Source organism: Salmo salar, unplaced genomic scaffold (assembly GCF_905237065.1).
Source record: "Salmo salar unplaced genomic scaffold, Ssal_v3.1, whole genome shotgun sequence".
NCBI classification, from domain to species: Eukaryota; Metazoa; Chordata; class Actinopteri; order Salmoniformes; family Salmonidae; genus Salmo; species Salmo salar.
This window is the reverse complement of record NW_025549009.1, coordinates 320,869-342,083: the sequence shown is the minus strand read 5'-3', so window position 1 is coordinate 342,083 and position 21,215 is coordinate 320,869. Positions and strand designations below refer to the sequence as shown.

Genomic DNA, 21,215 nt, shown 5'->3' with positions numbered 1-21,215 from the left:
GGTAGCGACCTGTATCAGGGCTGATGCTTCATGCTGATATATACACTACAACCTGTATCAGGGCTGATGCTTCATGCTGATATATACACTACAACTGGTAGCGACCTGTATTAGGGCTGATGGTAGCGACCTGTATCAGGGCTGATGCTTCATGTTGATATATACACTACAACTGGTAGCGACCTGTATCAGGGCTGATGCTTCATGCTGATATATACACTACAACCTGTATCAGGGCTGATGCCTCATGCTGATATATACACTACAACTGGTAGCGACCTGTATCAGGGCTGATGCCTCATGCTGATATATACACTACAACTGGTAGCGACCTGTATCAGGGCTGATGCTTCATGCTGATATATACACTACAACCTGTATCAGGGCTGATGCCTCATGCTGATATATACACTACAACTGGTAGCGACCTGTATCAGGGCTGATGCTTCATGCTGGTATATACACTACAACCTGTATCAGGGCTGATGCTTCATGCTGATATATACACTACAACTGGTAGCGACCTGTATCAGGGCTGATGCTTCATGCTGGTATATACACTACAACCTGTATCAGGGCTGATGCTTCATGCTGATATATACACTACAACTGGTAGCGACCTGTATCAGGGCTGATGCTTCATGCTGGTATATACACTACAACCTGTATCAGGGCTGATGCTTCATGCTGATATATACACTACAACCTGTATCAGGGCTGATGCTTCATGCTGATATATACACTACAACTGGTAGCGACCTGTATCAGGGCTGATGCTTCATGCTGGTATATACACTACAACCTGTATCAGGGCTGATGCTTCATGCTGATATATACACTACAACCTGTATCAGGGCTGATGCTTCATGCTGATATATACACTACAACTGGTAGCGACCTGTATCAGGGCTGATGCTTCATGCTGGTATATACACTACAACCTGTATCAGGGCTGATGCTTCATGCTGATATATACACTACAACCTGTATCAGGGCTGATGCTTCATGCTGATATATACACTACAACTGGTAGCGACCTGTATCAGGGCTGATGCTTCATGCTGGTATATACACTACAACCTGTATCAGGGCTGATGCTTCATGCTGATATATACACTACAACCTGTATCAGGGCTGATGCTTCATGCTTATATATACACTACAACCTGTATCAGGGCTGATGCTTCATGCTTATATATACACTACAACTGGTAGCGACCTGTATCAGGGCTGATGCTTCATGCTGATATATACACTACAACTGGTATGACCTGTATCAGGGCTGATGCTTGCTCTGACCTCGCTCAGTGTTTCCCAAGGGGTGCACGTTTTGGGGACCTAACACTACACAGCTGATTCAGTTTATTATTTAAATCAGATCTGTAGTGCTAGGACAAAAAACGTGCACCCTTTGGTGAGTTCTGTAAACACTGCCTTAGCTAGTTCATTTAGCTAAAGGACATTTAGCTTGCCAGCTAGCTAGTTAGCGATTAGCATTAGCGATTAGCTTTAGGCACTATGCCAGCTTCCTTAGACTAACAAACTCACGTTTTGCAGCAAAAATACACCAGCGAATATTATAATAGAGAAAACGTGTGGATTCATACTTAGAAGCAAGTTGGAAAAACAGTATGATTGTTATGAAAGAATGTGTTGTGTACATGCTGAGAGAAACAGGCTGTCTGCCCGGTGAGTAGCCTGTCGTGTTCGACCAGTGTAGAGAAGAAGTAGAGAAGAAGAAATATGATTGGCATTTGTTTTTAGTTTTTTTTAGCGCACGGTGCTCCCAAAATAAACCTCCAAGTCGCACGTTAGAGCCCCTGAGACGTCTACAATCCATGTCTGTAGGGGGTGTTGGGGATATATAGTCTGAAGACCATATCTCTCTGTATGAATGACTGAATGTTATCAGTTTAATCACAATACACACTGGCTTGTAGTGGCCACTTCAGGAGATAAGCAAACAGCTGCTCCACTAATATGGCAAGGAATGCTCAGCCAACTACCCCTTACCTTCTCCCATGGGGGGTCACGTTCAGCCAACAACCCCTCACCTTCTCCCATGGGGGGTCACATTCAGCCAACTACCCCTTACCTTCTCCCATGGGGGGTTACGTTCAGCCCACTACCCCCACTTCTCCCATGGGGGGTTACATTCAGCCAACTACCCCTTACCTTCTCCCATGGGGGGTCACATTCAGCCCACTACCCCCACCTTCTCCCATGGGGGGGTCACATTCAGCCCACTACCCCCACTTCTCCCATGGGGGGTTACATTCAGCCCACTACCCCCACTTCTCCCATGGGGGGTTACATTCAGCCCACTACCCCCACTTCTCCCATGGGGGGTTACATTCAGCCAACTACCCCTTACCTTCTCCCATGGGGGGTCACATTCAGCCAACTACCCCTTACCTTCTCCCATGGGGGGGTCACATTCAGCCCACTACCCCCACTTCTCCCATGGGGGGTTACGTTCAGCCCACTACCCCCACTTCTCCCATGGGGGGGTTACATTCAGCCCACTACCCCCACTTCTCCCATGGGGGGTTACGTTCAGCCCACTACCCCCACCTTCTCCCATGGGGGGTTACATTCAGCCCACTACCCCCACTTCTCCCATGGGGGGTTACGTTCAGCCCACTACCCCCCACTTCTCCCATGGGGGGTTACGTTCAGCCCACTACCCCCCACTTCTCCCATGGGGGGTTACATTCAGCCAACTACCCCTTACCTTCTCCCATGGGGGGTTACATTCAGCCCACTACCCCCACTTCTCCCATGGGGGGTTACATTCAGCCAACTACCCCTTACCTTCTCCCATGGGGGGTCACATTCAGCCCACTACCCCCACTTCTCCCATGGGGGGGTCACATTCAGCCCACTACCCCCACTTCTCGCATGGGGGGTTTACATTCAGCCCACTACCCCTTACCTTCTCCCATGGGGGGTTACATTCAGCCCACTACCCCCCACTTCTCCCATGGGGGGTTACATTCAGCCCACTACCCCCACTTCTCCCATGGGGGGGTCACATTCAGCCCACTACCCCCACTTCTCGCATGGGGGGTTTACATTCAGCCCACTACCCCCACTTCTCGCATGGGGGGGTTTACATTCAGCCCACTACCCCCCACTTCTCCCATGGGGGGGTCACATTCAGCCCACTACCCCCACTTCTCGCATGGGGGGTTTACATTCAGCCCACTACCCCCACTTCTCCCATGGGGGGTTACATTCAGCCCACTACCCCCCACTTCTCCCATGGGGGGTCACATTCACCCCACTACCCCCACTTCTCCCATGGGGGGGTCACATTCAACCCACTACCCCCACTTCTCGCATGGGGGGGGTCACATTCAGCCCACTACCCCCCACCAAAAAGGGTTCTATGCTTGCTTCATATACATGTACGGCGCCTCTTAGGTTCTAGAACCAAAATTGGTTCCATATAGAACCCTATATGGAACCTATGGGTTCTATATGGAACCAATTTTGGTTCAGAGAAGAAGAACCCCTGGGGAGAACCAGAAGGGTTGAACATGGAACCTTTAGGGGTTAACAAATATGAAACAAGCGATGGAACCCTATTTGTCTCTATCCAGATCCTTTGCTTTCTAAGAGTGTATTGGCTACAGTGGATTACAGTGTATAGTAGTAGTAGGAATAGAGATGTTTCCCCCCACCATATGTTACAATCTAACCAATAGGAGACTTACCTTCATCCTTAGGAGGAAACTTTAAAAAAAATATTATATATATATTATTTAACCTTTATTTAACTTTAGGCAAACATTCAATAACACAAGATAACAGAGTAGAGAAGAGGACGTTAATCTAACCTACTATAGCGCATACACTGACTTGACAAAACATTAAGAACACCTGCTATTTCCATGACATAGACTGACCAGGTGAATCCAGGTGAAAGCTATGATCCCTTGTTGATGTCACTTGTTAAATCCACTGAACTTTTTTTTTGTTTAAGCCTTGAGACAACTGAGACATGGATTATATATGTGTGCCATTCAGAGGGTGAATGAGCAAGACTAAAGATTTAAGAGCCTTTAAACGGGGTTTGGTAGTAGTTGCCAGGGGGCACTGGTTTGTGTCAAGAACTGCAACGCTGCTGGGGTTTTTCACGCTCAACAGTTTCATGTGTGTATCAAGAATGGTTCACCACCCAAAGGACATCCAGCCAACTGGACACAACTGTGGGGAAGCATTGGAGTGAACATGGACCAGCATCCCTGTGGAACGGTTTCTACACCTGGTAGAGTCCATGTCCCCGACAAAATGAGGCTGTTCTGAGGGGGGAAATGGGGTGGTGGCAAACTCAATCGTTTAGGAAGGTGTACCTAATGTTTTGTACACTCCGTGTAAATCACATGCAAAACCAATGAATAGATAAGCCTACTGTTACTAATATCATTTGATAATCTGCATCTATAATCCTATTTTGAGTCATATTCAGCAAGAGCCCGTTCAGAGCGCTGTGTAGTCTAGCGCTGTAGCGCATCACCGCATCGCTGAGAAATCCACGCTTATGCCGCTCCAATAGCGGCGCGTAACAATACAATAGAGACCGTTTTCTAAACGCTAGAAACTCTAATCAAGTTTCCCGTTTCAGTTCTCCAGCTGGCATGATGAATGAATCTCCCGGTAGATAACCACGTGACTTCAAGAGGACCGACGGAGAGCGTAGTCTAATGTGAATTTTCTCTCTTCCTTCACTAAGTTGGTTGGATAAGTGATGATTTCTCGGTACTGGTGCGTTCCGGTGTATACGTTCCGCTGTATACGTTGATGTGAACTGTCAGAATACGCGGTAGGCTACAATAGACTTGTTTTATTAACTACATATTTTAATCATCCCGTAATATTTTAGTAACTACACATCCACCTCTAGTAATGAATCGGGTTGACCTACTGTGATGATAAAATCCCACTGGGCAAAACACTGGTTAAATCAACGTTGTTTCCATGTCATTTCAGTGAAATTCTGTTGAACCAACATGTGGAATAGAGGTTGAATTGACGTATGTGCCCAGTGGGATGATTTTCATGACTAGCAGACTTTTTTTAGTTTGAGTGAAATGTTCATACAATGGGCTCCCGACGTGGCGCAGTGGTCGAAGGAACTACATCTCAGTGCTAGAGGCGTCACTACAGACCCTGGTTCGATCCCAGGCTGTATCACAACCAGCCATGATCAACAGTCCCATAGAGCAGTGCACAATTGGCCCAGTGTCGCCCGGGTTAGGGGAGGGTTTGGCCAAGGTAGGCCGTCATTGTAAATAAGAATTAGTTCTTTACTGACTTGCCTAGTTAAATATAAAACGATTAAAACAATTAGGCCTGAAGGCACTAAACTTTACATTTACATCAAGACAAGTTTAAGACGAAAGAGAGAGAAATAAGGGTCTTCTTTGTGAAAAGGCTGGGCTGGGACAGGATGAGAGAGAGAGAGAGTAGGTGGAGGAGATATGGGGGCTTCTAAACCACAACACTAACCTACCACCATCCTGTCTACCTGCTACAGACACAGATTGAGAGATAGGGAGACCAAGGGGGAGGGAGAGAGAGAGAGTCAGAGAGAGAGAGAGAGAGAGAGAGAGAGAGAGAGAGAGAGCAAGAGAGAGAGAGAGAGAGACAGAGAGAGACAGAGAGAGAGAGAGAGAGAGAGAGAGAGAGAACAGAGAGAGACAGAGAGAGAGAGAGAGAGAGAGACAGAGAGAGACAGAGAGAGAGAGAGAGAGAGAGAGAGAGAGAGAACAGAGAGAGACAGAGAGAGAGAGACAGAGAGAGACAGAGAGAGAGAGAGAGAGAGAGAGAGAGAGAGAGAACAGAGAGAGACAGAGAGAGAGAGAGAGAGAGAGAGAGAGAACAGAGAGAACAGAGAGAGAGAGGCAGAGAGAGAGCAAGAGACAGAGAGAGAGAGAGAGAGAGAGAGAGAGAGAGAGAGAGAGAGAACAGAGAGAGACAGAGAGAGAGAGAGAGAGAGAGAGAGAACAGAGAGAACAGAGAGAGAGAGACAGAGAGAGAGCAAGAGACAGAGAGAGAGAGGGAGAGAGAGAGAGAGAGAGAGAGACAGAGAGAGAGAGAGAGAGAGAGAGAGAGAGAGAGAGAGAGAACAGAGAGAGAGAGAGAGAACAGAGAGAGAGAGAGAGACAGAGAGAGAGAGAGACAGAGAGAGAGAGAGACAGAGAGAGACAGAGAGAGAGAGAATCAGTCCAACCCTAACATCTCTGTCTGTCAGCCATTACTGTGGATGTGGAGATTTCAAGCTGCAAAAGGTTAAATATATTTTTAAAGGATTTATTATTTATTTTATATTTTTCCAGCATTAACATCACAGAAACATCAGCAAGGCAGGTGTTCAGGATCTCAGGTGAGTAGATTTAGACCTGAGTAAATACCTGACATATAAAGTCAGCGTAATACATCATGTTTAAGGCCGTCTCAGCTTTATCATCCTAGAACTATTATTGGCAGATATCAGTTGAACATTTGTGAATGTTTGTTAGTAATAATAAATTGTGATACAGTATTTTTTATTATTATTTATTTTGTACATCAGAAACAAATGTATATTATCTGAAGGACAAGTGAAGTCTTACGCAATTTGCTCAATTCATTTTTATTTATTATTTATTAAAAGTTGTGTTTGTTTGTTTAGGCTTATAATCAAACGTCTGGTATCGTTTCCACTAAACTTTGGGTTTTTTTGTTCAAGGTGGAAACAATATTACATTCAGAGATATGAAACTGAATCCGAAAACCACACATTTGCAAAACACGTCACTACAGCATAAATGGGGCAGGATTTTCTCCTGAGCTCTTAGACCTACTAAAAACCAATAGGCCTACAAATGCTCAACTAGACTAAAGATCACCATCTCTCTTTTATGTGTTGGTCCATCCTGTCAAGGAGACCAGGGTTGACCTGTAACCGATCCTCTCCTTCCATTACTAACCCAGAGAGGATCGGTTGTTCGTTAGTTCCATTATTAACCCAGAGAGGATCGGTTGTTCGTTAGTTCCATTATTAACCCAGAGAGGATCGGTTGTTCATTAGTTCCATTATTAACCCAGAGAGGATCGGTTGTTCATTAGTTCCATTATTAACCCAGAGAGGATCGGTTGTTCATTAGTTCCATTATTAACCCAGAGAGGATCGGTTGTTCGTTAGTTCCATTATTAACCCAGAGAGGATCGGTTGTTCATTAGTTCCATTATTAACCCAGAGAGGATCGGTTGTTCATTAGTTCCATTATTAACCCAGAGAGGATCGGTTGTTCATTAGTTCCATTATTAACCCAGAGAGGATCGGTTGTTCATTAGTTCCATTATTAACCCAGAGAGGATCGGTTGTTCATTAGTTCCATTATTAACCCAGAGAGGATCGGTTGTTCATTAGTTCCATTACTAACCCAGAGAGGATCGGTTGTTCATTAGTTCCATTACTAACCCAGAGAGGATCGGTTGTTCGTTAGTTCCATTATTAACCCAGAGAGGATCGGTTGTTCATTAGTTCCATTATTAACCCAGAGAGGATCGGTTGTTCATTAGTTCCAGTATTAACCCAGAGAGGATCGGTTGTTCGTTAGTTCCATTATTAACCCAGAGAGGATCGGTTGTTCATTAGTTCCATTACTAACCCAGAGAGGATCGGTTGTTCATTAGTTCCATTATTAACCCAGAGAGGATCGGTTGTTCATTAGTTCCATTTGTCCAACGCGCCAGAACATAAGTGGTCCACTGCAGTGTCTGTATGATCCATGTCCTCTCTCTGTCTCTCTCTCTCTCTCTCTCTCTCTCTCTCTCTCTCTCTCTCTCTCTCTCTCTCTCTCTCTCTCTCTCTGTCTCTCTCTCTCTCTCTGTCTCTCTCTCTCTCTGTCTCTCTCTCTCGTCTCTCTCTCTGTCTCTCTCTCTCCGTCTCTCTCTCTCTCTCTCTGTCTCTCTCTCTCTCTCTCTCTCTCTCTGTCTCTCTCTCTCTCTCTCTCTCTCTCTCGCTCTCTCTCTCTCTCTCTCTCTCTCTCTCTCTCTCTCTCTCTCTCTCTCTCTCTCTCTCTCTCTCTCTCTGTCTCTCTCTCTCTCTCTCTCTGTCTCTCTCTCTCTCTCTCTCTGTCTCTCTCTCTGTCTGTCTCTCTCTCTCTCTCTCTCTCTCTCTCTCTCTCTCTCTCTCTCTCTCTCTCTCTCTCTCTCTCTCTCTCTCTCTGTCTCTCTCTCTGTCTCTCTCTCTCTCTCTCTCTGTCTCTGTCTCTCTGAGTGATCTGTTTCCTATTGTTCCTGTTAATGATTTATCAGGTAAACGACTGTTGTTTTATACAAATATTCAGAGTCTTAATTGTAGTCAGAGCGTCAACACTTAATAGAAATTGGAATTTCAAAAATGTAGGCTGGATTTTCTTTTCTCAACGGGGTAAAAAAGTTACCACCACGCATAAACCTATAGATTCACTAATTTTAACAAATGTTGTTTACAATGATCGTCTGTTTTTGTTGTTGTTGTTACTGTTTATAACAATCGCATTATTGTACTGAAGACAGATCGCTTAGGGCCTTAGTCCGTTTACATGAACGAAACGTTGAATAGAAGACCAGGCCAATGAGCAGCGAACCGACGTCCGTCGTGTCCGTCATGCACCAATAGGCGTCGCTGCAGACCTGTCATTCCGCTCGACGCCATTTGCGTTGCTCTGAGGCTGCAGCTGTACTTTCCTGCAGTAGACGTCATTGTTCTATTGTAGCTACAGTCATACTGAGGGGTGAAGCAACAAGTTACACATACAATGAGCCCCTCGTTCAATTGATTTAAAATAATAATAATACTAATTTAATTAAAAAAAAAAAATAGCAAATTCATTGATGACAAATGATTAGGCTATCACTATTCCCCTGTTGGATTTATAATGTCTATTCGACGTACATATTCAGTGTAGCATTATATTTTGCATGTTGTGGAATATCTCAAAGCCATTTATTGTCTAACTTTTTGCCATTTTACTGAAACTTTTTTTGTAATCAGCCTATTAGTGAACGATCATCAAACGCCTTAGAATTCATCTTCAACACTGATTCAAGACCTCCTGCACCACGGCATCTGTAAGGTGTAAAGAGAGAAATCAACTGATCGGATAGACATCATGTGGAAATTGTTCGATATTCTGTGAAAGACAGAATTTTTGTTCGATACTGACTTAATTAAAACACATTTTGTCTTATCATGAAATGTGAAAAAAAAATGATTATTTGTGGCTAGAGAGAGCCGCCGCGCGTCTTAAGGCTCGTTCCAGTTGGTTTAATTCATCTCAGCTTTCTGTGTATTAGAACATAATGTAGTTCTATCTAAAAAAAAACACAACACAACTCAACGAGACCGAACATACAACTCGGCGTGTCTCATTTTGGAAGGAGATGGTAACCCTAATTATCATCTATAGCCTAACTCATTTATATGTTATTAACAGCGTCGTTTGGTTTTAGCTTTCTGTTGTTGTAGAAAATAAAAATCCATTGGAAAGGAATCTTAGATTTTAATGTAAATAAACCACCATATCATATTTGTTAAAATGGTCATAATTGAAATAGATAAGAGACTAATTCTGTGTTAATAGAGTGTGATGGTCGCTATAACCTGCTGTTTGACATTAACAAAAGACTATAAAGGCTTGTGGTGGAGGGTGACACTTATTTATGTTGACTCTTTGCATGTTATACAGAAGTCGTTGTGTTTATCCGGTTATTCTGTTCGGTTCTGAGCTAATAGGACAGATGTGGAGGGAGAAGAAAACAACAACAGTCATCGACATACACATTGAAAACAGCAGAGTAACGGTTTTCTGGGCATTTCTGTACTTCGCTGCTGTTTTTGAGAGAAGTTTTGTTCCCGGGTTTTACAGCTCCCAATACATGAACCTTTACCACAATTAAATCAAACTATTTATTGTGGTGGCTCATACACGTCGCCCTCTATTTAAGCCAATTCGCATGGTTTCTAAACTTTTCATAAGCAAATCCAGTCTTATTAAAATCACGTTTTAAATCAACCTAAAAGCGCGTTCATTGGTTTGAAAACGGATCATGTGTTTTTTCTCCCCCCCCTCTTGTTATTTCTATGTCTCCTACAGAAAAAGTAACCATTTAATGAGAAGAAGGTACAGGCTATCTGTATGTAAAGTGTCCAGATGCAGGTTGCAGCGGGCTGTGCTCGGTCCCTAGTTGCCATCCAAACACAAATAAACAGAGAAGGACATTGGGAGTTGATCAGTGCGAGAAGGCGTGGCGGAGGGCGGGCTGAACACGCCGAGAGCCCCGGACTCCTGAAAAGTGATGGGACTTGTGCTCTTCAAGCCACTACAGCCCAACTCCGAACCGAGTAGAAACACAGCAGAGTACGGAGACTCCTGCGCCTGGCGTCACTTCAACTCTATATAGTGATCGTAACTTTCTCCCCCCCTCCCTCCCCTCCCCTCCTCCCGACGACTTCTTTGCAAGAAAAACGGGCGCAAAGTATTAGGAGGAATCGCAACAGATCTGGTTCTGCGAGGGTCGTGGCGATGAGATTTACATGGACGAAGTTGGAAAACTTTTGCTGACGTTAAAGTGGAGTTGGGACGCCTCTCTTGAAAGGCATTGTGGATTACTGAAACACAGCAGAACTAACTGCGGAGCGACCTTTGGCGTCTGTTTATTAGGGGGTAAGATTATGTTTCCATGATAGTTGCTCTTTAATACATTACATTTGACACTTGTGTTGAAACAGGTAGTGTGAAAGGCTCATGACAATGAGACCCTGAGTCGCCTACTAATTGAACGTTCAAACGAGTCCATGCTGTCAGAATAAACACATTTGACAGTGTAAAGTTATATGTGAAAAATACTTAAGACTACAGTCAAAGTTTAAATATATATATATATAAAATAGCCAATGTCAGAGATCATCAACTAGATTTAACCGAGGGACGATTTGTTCTTGAGCGGATGGTCAGCGGGCAGAAACATAATTACAAACAATTTGTAGACTGCAAATTGACCGCAAGAACCACAAACGGATATAGTATTTGACTAAAACGTAATCATTTCAAACATTTCAAACCTTACTTACGTTTATATAAGGCCACATATATCTTTATATTATGCGTGGGAAATACTTTGGAACAGATTTCACAAAATGAAAATCACTTGGAGCTGATTTTCTGTTTTTTTGTAATTTTTGTTTTAAAGTATTTTATGTCAAACAATAAAAAAAAAAAAAAAAAAGTTAATAAATAAATACATTGATGGGGCAAATAATATCCCAGGGCCGCCAGTTGGGCAACGCAGACCAATACGATACAGCACATATCGCTTGTCATTAAATCATTACGCAAAGACTATAGGTTATTATAAAACTACAAATATCCTTATCAACAGCATGCTGACCGGAAGTTCTGTTGCAGCTGCCCATTTCTGACAAATATCCACCTCACCATGACTTTTTAAAGACAAACTGTTTATGCCCTTTTTTTTCATCTGATTGGCCAGTAAAGAGTTGTCCTGTGTTTGTTGTAGCCTGAGAACATGGACCAAACTCTGCCCTTTCTCTGTCCACGTGTGAACGTATAGCCAGCTATAGGGTTACACACAGTAGCCTGTTCTTTAGCAAGTCGATCATCTGTGTAAGTTAATAACCTAGCATTTTACTCACTGACTCTAACCCGTGTTAGAATAAATCCTTCCATTTGGCTAAAGTTTATAAAACTAACGTGGGGAAAAACAGCTTATATTTTTTTGGGGGGTAAAATTTGATTATTATGAATGAGTCATAGTTTTCAGACGAATGTTCAACAAGGGTTGCCAGTCCTCGCTGGTTTTTAATGCACAGTGGTATTCTGCTACAGTAACTTATAGAAACGTGAAGCTCAAAGAGGAGCGCTATTTGCACCTCAAAAACCACACTGACCAAAAAAACGGTAGCTGTAAATGGGACGCTCTAAAATATATTTATAAATATATTAAATTCATGTTCACGCAGTCTAAAGTTTTTAGTTTTTTTGCAATTTACGCAAGAAGTTGAACATTTAAATAGTTTGAGAGGAATACTATTTATTTACACCTAAAAAAAAAACACACCCACGGTCTGAATAAGTATTGTGCATGGAGAGAGTTACACGGTGAGCTTGTTCGTGGGTTTGGAAAGCATTACTTTACCAACTTGGTGTCATTACACCACTTGTGCATGTAACCCTGTCATTTTAACAGTCCCATAGTATTATCATACAGTTGTCATAATCCTCAACCCCATAACACGTATAGCCTTTGTACAGGAGTATTTACAAAGGATGTTTACGCAAATCATGTATTTCTCTGAAGTTGCAATACTCGTGATTATAGGCTACAGCAACATTCTATAATCGGTCTTTGGCGACGAAATATACAACAAATGTTAATTTAGTTAGCAGGTCCATATACGCCTTTGTTTTCAGAGATAAACATCGTTCAAGGCCTTAAACATGACTCCAAATAGCCTAGAAATGGATTTTACACCAAAAAAAATAAAAAAATGGAGGGTAAAGTTTATTTTAGGAGATAAGCAAAACCCCTTTTATATGTTGTTCTCCAGTTAACACGCATAAAGAGAATAACACGTCTGACTACAACAGGCGAGATTACAAACGTCCAAGTCTGTTGACGTGATAATACGTTTAATTAGGCCTTGTGTGTTGTAACACACGGCATTGGCGAATATAATGGCAGCGTTAAAACAAGGAGTTGTTTTAATGTATCGTAGAACATTTAATTGGGAGTGACAACAAGCACAGTCGAGCGCAACGAAAACAACGTCTCCAACTTTTTTCTTTTTTGGATGCATAACATATATTTATCTTATTAGAAGGAAAAACCATGTGCTCTAGAAGAAAGAAGAAGAGAAAAAAAATGAACGAAATGTATTTTCTCCAGACAAACATTCAATTTGTCCCAAGTCTTCTTGCACCTTGTGCACAAAAAGATATAACTTGAACGCTTAACATGTCTCTATAACAAAAAAAAAGCTTTATAACCAAATAGGAATCTGTTCACCTTTAGACGGTATGCAAATCGTAAATCTTGAAGTAAATGAGTCACTGTCCTTGATTTCCACAATGGAAGTGAAGTATTAAAACGCTGAATGTGAGACGATCCAATACCAGCCCTTATTATTAAGGCCGTTCTCAAGATGGTTGTAAAATTAATTAAATGTCGGCTAAGGTCAAACGGTTGGAAAAGCTCTAATGGAAAACTATTTGCAGCATCGTGCAAAATGCACAGAAATAGTTTGTGTCATTAACTCTATGCTTATTTTTACTGTCTAATTGCAGTATTTTCTAGATCTATATTGTGCCATATTGTGGGTTGATGGTAAACTCATATTAATGTGTATTGTTCATGTCTTTAACAGGACCTTCACCGTGGTAGAGTTGTGCCGAGGTCCTAACCGTGAAGTCTTTAGCCGCCGAGATGGGGAGCAAAGCCCTACCCGCTCCGATCCCTCTCCACCCGTCTCTCCAACTCACCAATTACTCCTTCCTGCAAGCGGTCAACGCCTTCCCGGCCGCCGTCGACCAGCTCCAGGGACTGTACGGGCTTAGCGCGGTGCAGACCATGCACATGAACCACTGGACACTGGGTTATCCGCACATGCAGGGACTGAGGTCGACTATCACTGAGATGGCTGCTGCTCAGGGGCTTAATGGATCCCCGGTTTACCTTCACGGGGCTACCGTTCTCCGCACACCTCTTTCACCCTAAACAGGGCCTTACTCACCTTATCCCCGGGCTGCACAAGGACCGACCGCCGCGCTTTGACTTTGCCAACCTGGCGATAGCTGCTACCCAGGAGGATCCGCCTAAAGCTGGGGATCTTTCAAAGTTGACAGCGGGTCTCGGCAACGCGATATCTGAGTTTAACAAACTGTCGCCTGATAGAAAACCCACTCGGGGAAGACTTCCGTCAAAGACGAAAAAGGAATTTATTTGCAAGTTTTGTGGCAGGCATTTCACCAAGTCATACAATCTTCTGATCCACGAGAGGACCCACACAGACGAACGGCCTTATACCTGTGATATCTGCCACAAGGCCTTCCGAAGACAAGACCACCTGAGAGACCACAGGTAACAAGCGGTGCTCTGAATGTATATGGGATGATACTGCTGTTGTTTTCTTTGAAAGGAAAAAAAAACACAAAAACACTTTGATAGTGACGTGTGTGTACGGAATAGCGTCATGATCACGTTTTATTCATATTCATTTGACTTTGTACACAATTCCAACATTGTGACGCACTGCAATGGTCGGAACTAAAAGCACAAGCATTTCGCTACACTTGCATTAACACCTGCTAACATTTTACATTTTAGTACATTTAGCAGACGCTCTTATCCAGAGCCGACTTACAGTAGTGAATGCATACATTTCATTTTATGCATTTTTTTTTTTTGTACTGGCCCTCCCGTGGGAATCGAACCCACAACCCTGGCGTTGTATGTAGGTGTTTTTTTGTAATAACTATGTTGCGTGCACTGTGCAGAGTAGGACAAGTCCTTATTCCGAGAGGGCGCTAAAGCCCCTTTTACGCACAAGAACACAGATCAAGTTGCACAACTGGCAGGCACTTCTCAGCATGACTTCAACGCCGTTATATGAAAAGGTGTTTCCGTTTTAACCGCGTCTCCTCTGTCTTCTACTTCCCAGATACATCCACTCCAAGGAGAAGCCCTTCAAATGTCAAGAATGTGGGAAAGGATTTTGTCAGTCTCGAACTTTAGCCGTTCATAAAACATTACATATGCAGGTGAGTCTCATAAAAAAAAAAAAAGATTTATTAACACAATTTGATACCAATGCAACATGTATGTGAGTCAGTAAACCATATGAGAGGGCACGATCCTCACATATCTGTGTACTCGTGTTGTTACACGCGTCATGTCTTACTGCAAACGTCACTGATCAAATTTGGCATATTTTCTGAAACCTAAATATAAATATATATATATGTGTATTTGGATTGCCTGTATGGATAGCGATTGTGTCTCGTCTATATTTGGCAGGTATGGTAATAACTGAATGATTATAATAACTAGTTTAAAAGAAATATAGACTATAGCTACAGACGTTCATTTTGTTAGGGCCAAAGCTTACTTATCAGCACAATGTCAATAACTGATCTGAAGATTCATATTATAATACAATACATATATTTATCTAAATAAACTAAAGGGAATAATCCTTTGCTTGCTTTAAATCTAAACAGGAATCTCCTCACAAATGCCCCACATGCGGAAGAACCTTTAATCAAAGAAGTAACCTGAAAACTCACCTTCTCACCCATACAGACATCAAGCCCTACAGCTGTGACCGCTGCGGAAAGGTGTTTCGGCGCAACTGTGACTTGCGACGGCACAGTTTGACGCACACTCCTCACCAGGACTACTAGCCAATCTGAGAAGGCTGATGAACAGCCGAACAAACCAAACAAAAAACAGGACAAAAAAAAAACGGACGTTAATAATAACAGAGGAAACAACAAACATCGACGAAACGGTTTTTTTTTTTTCCTTCTTCTTCCTTCCTGTCTTTCTTTCTTCTTCTTCCATTGAAAGAATATCACAAACTGAACTGTGGACAAGCAATATTTACAATGGAGTGATGAACAGTACTGCGTCTCAAGTGAAAGGCAAGGAGCCCAGACAGACACAGACCGCTCTTCCTGCCTCTTCTACCTGTAAATATCAAGACTTTTGGAGCCCATGTAAATCATATATTTTATGTTGTTGTTGTTCATGTCCTTGAATTAAAAAGTTGTTTAAAAAAAAAAAAAAAACACAACCCCAATGTTTAAAGTATGTTAAATTGTATTTTAGAAATAAAGCAAAGTTAAATATTCCCATTGGTAAAAAAAAAAAAAAAAAAATGGTGTTTGTTTTATTCCATTATTCTTTGCTGCGTAAAAAGAGAAACGTATTAATCATGAAGTGGCGGAATGAAAGGAGAGTACAGAACTCCTTCCTACACCACCACCTTATCGTCTTTAACACACACAAAAAAAACACATACTTCATTGTGTACACAGGCTGACAACTTGTTATTTTAAATCGCTTTTTTTTTGTTGATTGGAAATAAAGGAGGGGTGATGTAGCTTATAGTAGAATAAAAAAAAACGTGAACTGGTGGACACGCAGAAGCTAAACTATATTTTGTGTGGTGCTGACTAACAGCGAATAAACGATACGCTATAAAACACATACAGAGAATCACACAATCCATATATAAACTCCTAGTAATGTGTAGTAACTTATAGTGATAAAAAACGAACATTCCAGAAATACAACTATCTTGGTCTAAGTAGCATGTAGACCTATTTGAGAATGATTCTGAGTATTACTGCAGTATTATTACTACAGTAGTATTACTACAGTATTATTACTACAGTAGTGGTATTATTGTTGCTGTTACTATCATGGCGTTAGTATTACTGCAGTAGTATTACTACAGTATTATTACTACAGTATTATTACTACAGTATTATTACTACAGTAGTATTACTACAGTAGTATTACTACAGTAGTATTACTACAGTATTATTACTACAGTAGTATTACTACAGTAGTGGTATTATTGTTGCTGTTACAATCATGGTGTTAGTATTACTGCAGTAGTATTACTACAGTATTATTACTGCAGTAGTATTACTACAGTATTATTACTACAGTATTATTACTACAGTAGTGGTATTATTGTTGCTGTTACTATCACGGTGTTAGTATTAATGCAGTAGTATTACTACAGTAGTATTACTATAGTAGTAGTCTTATTGTTGTTACTATCACGGTGTGATTAGTAATAGAGTATATTATAATTATAATCCTATCTATATGACAGCTGACAGAAGCTCATTAGCCGTTCAATTAGCAGCATTAGCAGCAGGGCAACACGTCATATCCGCTATCTTTATCTCCACCGCCGGCCTCTGATGGCTACTGATCATTATTACACATTGAAGAAGCTGCAGAGTGAACCCACAGTGGCATGAGGACACGCACAATTACACACAAGGTTTTACATTTATTTATTTAATTAACCTTTATTTAACTAGGCAAGTCCGCTAAGATCAAATTCTTATCTTACAATGACGGTTCCCAACACATTTTTTTCATGCAAAATGAAATACATTTGTTTGGAAAAACATGTATTATTATAATTATTGTTATTATTATTATTATTATTATTATAAATCAAGTATTACAATTATTATTATTAGGATATTACATTACACTACTATTATTGTTCAGTTTTACTAGTAGCCTATAGCCTACTGGTATTCGGTTATAGTATGTAGGCCTATTATAATCTGGATTATCTTCATCGTCTATTTTCACATTAGTCCAGATCAAGACAATGGTTGAATGTCTTTCCACCAACAGTAAGGAGACAACATCTTTGATCAAGTGTAAACGCAAATAATTATTCACATGAACATCGCTGATATTGCTAAGACGTCTCAACTCTTGGAAACGAAATGCGTAAACCTCCAAAGATTTTCTAATTTTCAAGAAAACATATATTTTTTTTGTTTCCACGTCCAAGTGCTCCGGTAAAAACAAGCGTGGGGTAGTGTTGTCTCTCTCTCTCTGTCTCTCTCTCTCTCTCTCTCTGTCTGTCTCTCTCTCTCTGTCTCTCTCTCTCTCTCTGTCTCTCTCTCTCTCTGTCTCTCTCTCTCTCTCTCTCTCTCTCTCTTCTCTCTCTCTCTCATTGTGAAAATATGTTCAGCAATGCACATTGCACAAAACCTGACTTCCAAAAAAGGACAAATGATAAAAATAAACGAACAGTGGACAGAATTATAATGAGGCCTACCTATCCAAAGCTGATCGACGAATAATAAGAGATAAGGCCTGACATTTGACCCGGAAGTACCGTTGTAACTCCGTCAAAAATGATAGGCCTTCCTCCTATTTTCAAATCAAAGTTTATTGGTCGCGTAGGCCTGCACAGATTTGCAGATGTTATCGCAGGTGCAGTGAAATGCACAACCTAAAACGGAAACCGCTTTCGATCGGTGCACTGAATTGAGCCACATTCTACTGCGGTGTAACAGCTGACAGCAGTAGTAATAGTCTATAACAATATAAAAACAATAACGCAACAGCAATGGTCCCATCGTGACAATAATCAGACATGGCCTAGTAATAATCGTGTGTATATTAATTAATCAGTCATTTCATTGGTAGGAAATGCTGACAATAATCGACATTTCAATGATGTAAGTTGCGATTATGTGATACTATTTTTTCCGTTTTTAAATGATTATAATCTGTAACCCTTTTGTTGATAACCAGAAGTACACATGTGCATCAACAGGAACGAAGAAACTTAATATTGAATTAATGGAACAAATGACCTTCAGCGCTTTACTCTTAGTAATACTATTAATACCATTACAATATAACAATATTCTTACATTTATTTGTAATTATATATTTTTACAATATTTTAGTAGTACATATATGTAATAACAATACACACATTTGTGAGGAAAAAAAAGTTAGTCCTATAAGAATACACTTGAATAAAAACAAACCAAAAAAACACAACAATTAACTATATAATTAAAAAATATATATAAATATATTTAATAACACAACTAACAAACATTGCTAAGTCGTAAGCATGACGTCTGTAACACATCCGGGTCTGTTCTTTCACGCCATAATATAGCTCACGTCATAATATAGCTCACGTCATAATATAGCTCACGTCATAATATAGCTCACGTCATAATATAGCTCACGTCATAATATAGCTCACGTCATAATATAGCTCACGCCATAATATAGCTCACGCCATAATATAGCTCACGTCATAATATAGCTCACGTCATAATATAGCTCACGTCATAATATAGCTCACGTCATAATATAGCTCACGCCATAATATAGCTCACGCCATAATATAGCTCACGTCATAATATAGCTCACGTCATAATATAGCTCACGTCATAATATAGCTCACGCCATAATATAGCTCACGCCATAATATAGCTCACGCCATAATATAGCTCACGTCATAATATAGCTCACGCCATAATATAGCTCACGCCATAATATAGCTCACGCCATAATATAGCTCACGTCATAATATAGCTCACGCCATAATATAGCTCACGTCATAATATAGCTCACGCCATAATATAGCTCACGCCATAATATAGCTCACGCCATAATATAGCTCACGCCATAATATAGCTCACGCCATAATATAGCTCACGTCATAATATAGCTCACGCCATAATATAGCTCACGCCATAATATAGCTCACGTCATAATATAGCTCACGCCATAATATAGCTCACGTCATAATATAGCTCACGTCATAATATAGCTCACGTCATAATATAGCTCACGCCATAATATAGCTCACGTCATAATATAGCTCACGTCATAATATAGCTCACGTCATAATATAGCTCACGCCATAATATAGCTCACGCCATAATATAGCTCACGCCATAATATAGCTCACGCCATAATATAGCTCACGCCATAATATAGCTCACGCCATAATATAGCTCACGTCATAATATAGCTCACGCCATAATATAGCTCACGCCATAATATAGCTCACGCCATAATATAGCTCACGCCATAATATAGCTCACGCCATAATATAGCTCACGTCATAATATAGCTCACGTCATAATATAGCTCACGCCATAATATAGCTCACGTCATAATATAGCTCACGTCATAATATAGCTCACGTCATAATATAGCTCACGTCATAATATAGCTCACGTCATAATATAGCTCACGCCATAATATAGCTCACGCCATAATATAGCTCACGCCATAATATAGCTCACGTCATAATATAGCTCACGTCATAATATAGCTCACGCCATAATATAGCTCACGCCATAATATAGCTCACGCCATAATATAGCTCACGCCATAATATAGCTCACGTCATAATATAGCTCACGTCATAATATAGCTCACGCCATAATATAGCTCACGTCATAATATAGCTCACGTCATAATATAGCTCGCGCCATAATATAGCTCGCGTCATAATATAGCTCGCGCCATAATATAGCTCGCGCCATAATATAGCTCACGTCATAATATAGCTCACGCCATAATATAGCTCACGTCATAATATAGCTCACGCCATAATATAGCTCACGTCATAATATAGCTCACGCCATAATATAGCTCACGCCATAATATAGCTCACGTCATAATATAGCTCACGCCATAATATAGCTCACGTCATAATATAGCTCACGCCATAATATAGCTCACGCCATAATATAGCTCACGTCATAATATAGCTCACGTCATAATATAGCTCACGTCATAATATAGCTCACGCCATAATATAGCTCACGTCATAATGGAAAGCTGTATTGTGACGACCGCTTGGCAACAAGTGTGCTAAAACAACCCGCGTAACAAACGCTGTATAAGTGAGTTTTGACGTTTTAATATGTCTCCATATTAAAACCCCCTTTCTATGTAACACCGGCCCCAGAAGATTTCCTTCCCACTTCGAAAAAGGGAAAATCACCTTCTTAGGAAGGTTTTAAGCTGTAGCCTGAAACGCCACGAGGAAGCCCGAAGATTTAGGGTGAAACTCGAGGAAAAAGTCAAATATAGAGCTGTCAGATGTCCTGCCGTCGACAGGAGCGTTCACAAACGGCACAGTATTTTTTTTTCTTCACATATTCTCAGACCTCTTCACCAGTCCATTTGCTATTCATTTCTATTGGTATTGTAGCCCTTCATGTTTTGAAGAAATGTGATTGTTTTTAGTCAAAACACTTCAATCCAGTGGGCATAGCCTGACTATATTCGCAGTGACAAAGGGTTTCTAATATTATGATTGGACATCAAAGGAGCAGCTACATTGACTATTGGCTGGAACAAATCCTCTCAAAGGAGCAGTTACATTGACTATTGGCTGAAACAAAATCCTCTCTTTAAATAATTTCAGTGCAAGGACACATGTTAGCACTAAACCCATGCCAAGTCAGTGGACACATCATTGGAAGTTACATGTCTAACTGAAGAGTCAATAGTTACAGTATATTAAGGCCAGGGTTGGGGCCAGGGTTGGGGCCAGGGTTAGGGCCAGGGTTGGGGCCAGGGGTGGGGCCAGGGTTGGGGCCAGGGTTAGGGCCAGGGTTGGGGCC

The 21,215-nt window shown here is 41.2% G+C and overlaps 1 protein-coding gene across 1 annotated transcript; it reads left to right on the top strand.

The window, feature by feature from the left end:
- Nucleotides 1-10,246: 10,246 nt before the first annotated feature.
- On the top strand, nucleotides 10,247-15,845 carry LOC123735055 (protein odd-skipped-related 2-like). The gene is given in 5 exon segments (XM_045712951.1): nucleotides 10,247-10,703; nucleotides 13,424-13,707; nucleotides 13,709-14,136; nucleotides 14,717-14,816; nucleotides 15,276-15,845. Coding segments are annotated over 4 exon segments (936 nt in total). The 5' UTR covers nucleotides 10,247-10,703; nucleotides 13,424-13,482; the 3' UTR covers nucleotides 15,459-15,845.
- Nucleotides 15,846-21,215: the final 5,370 nt, after the last annotated feature.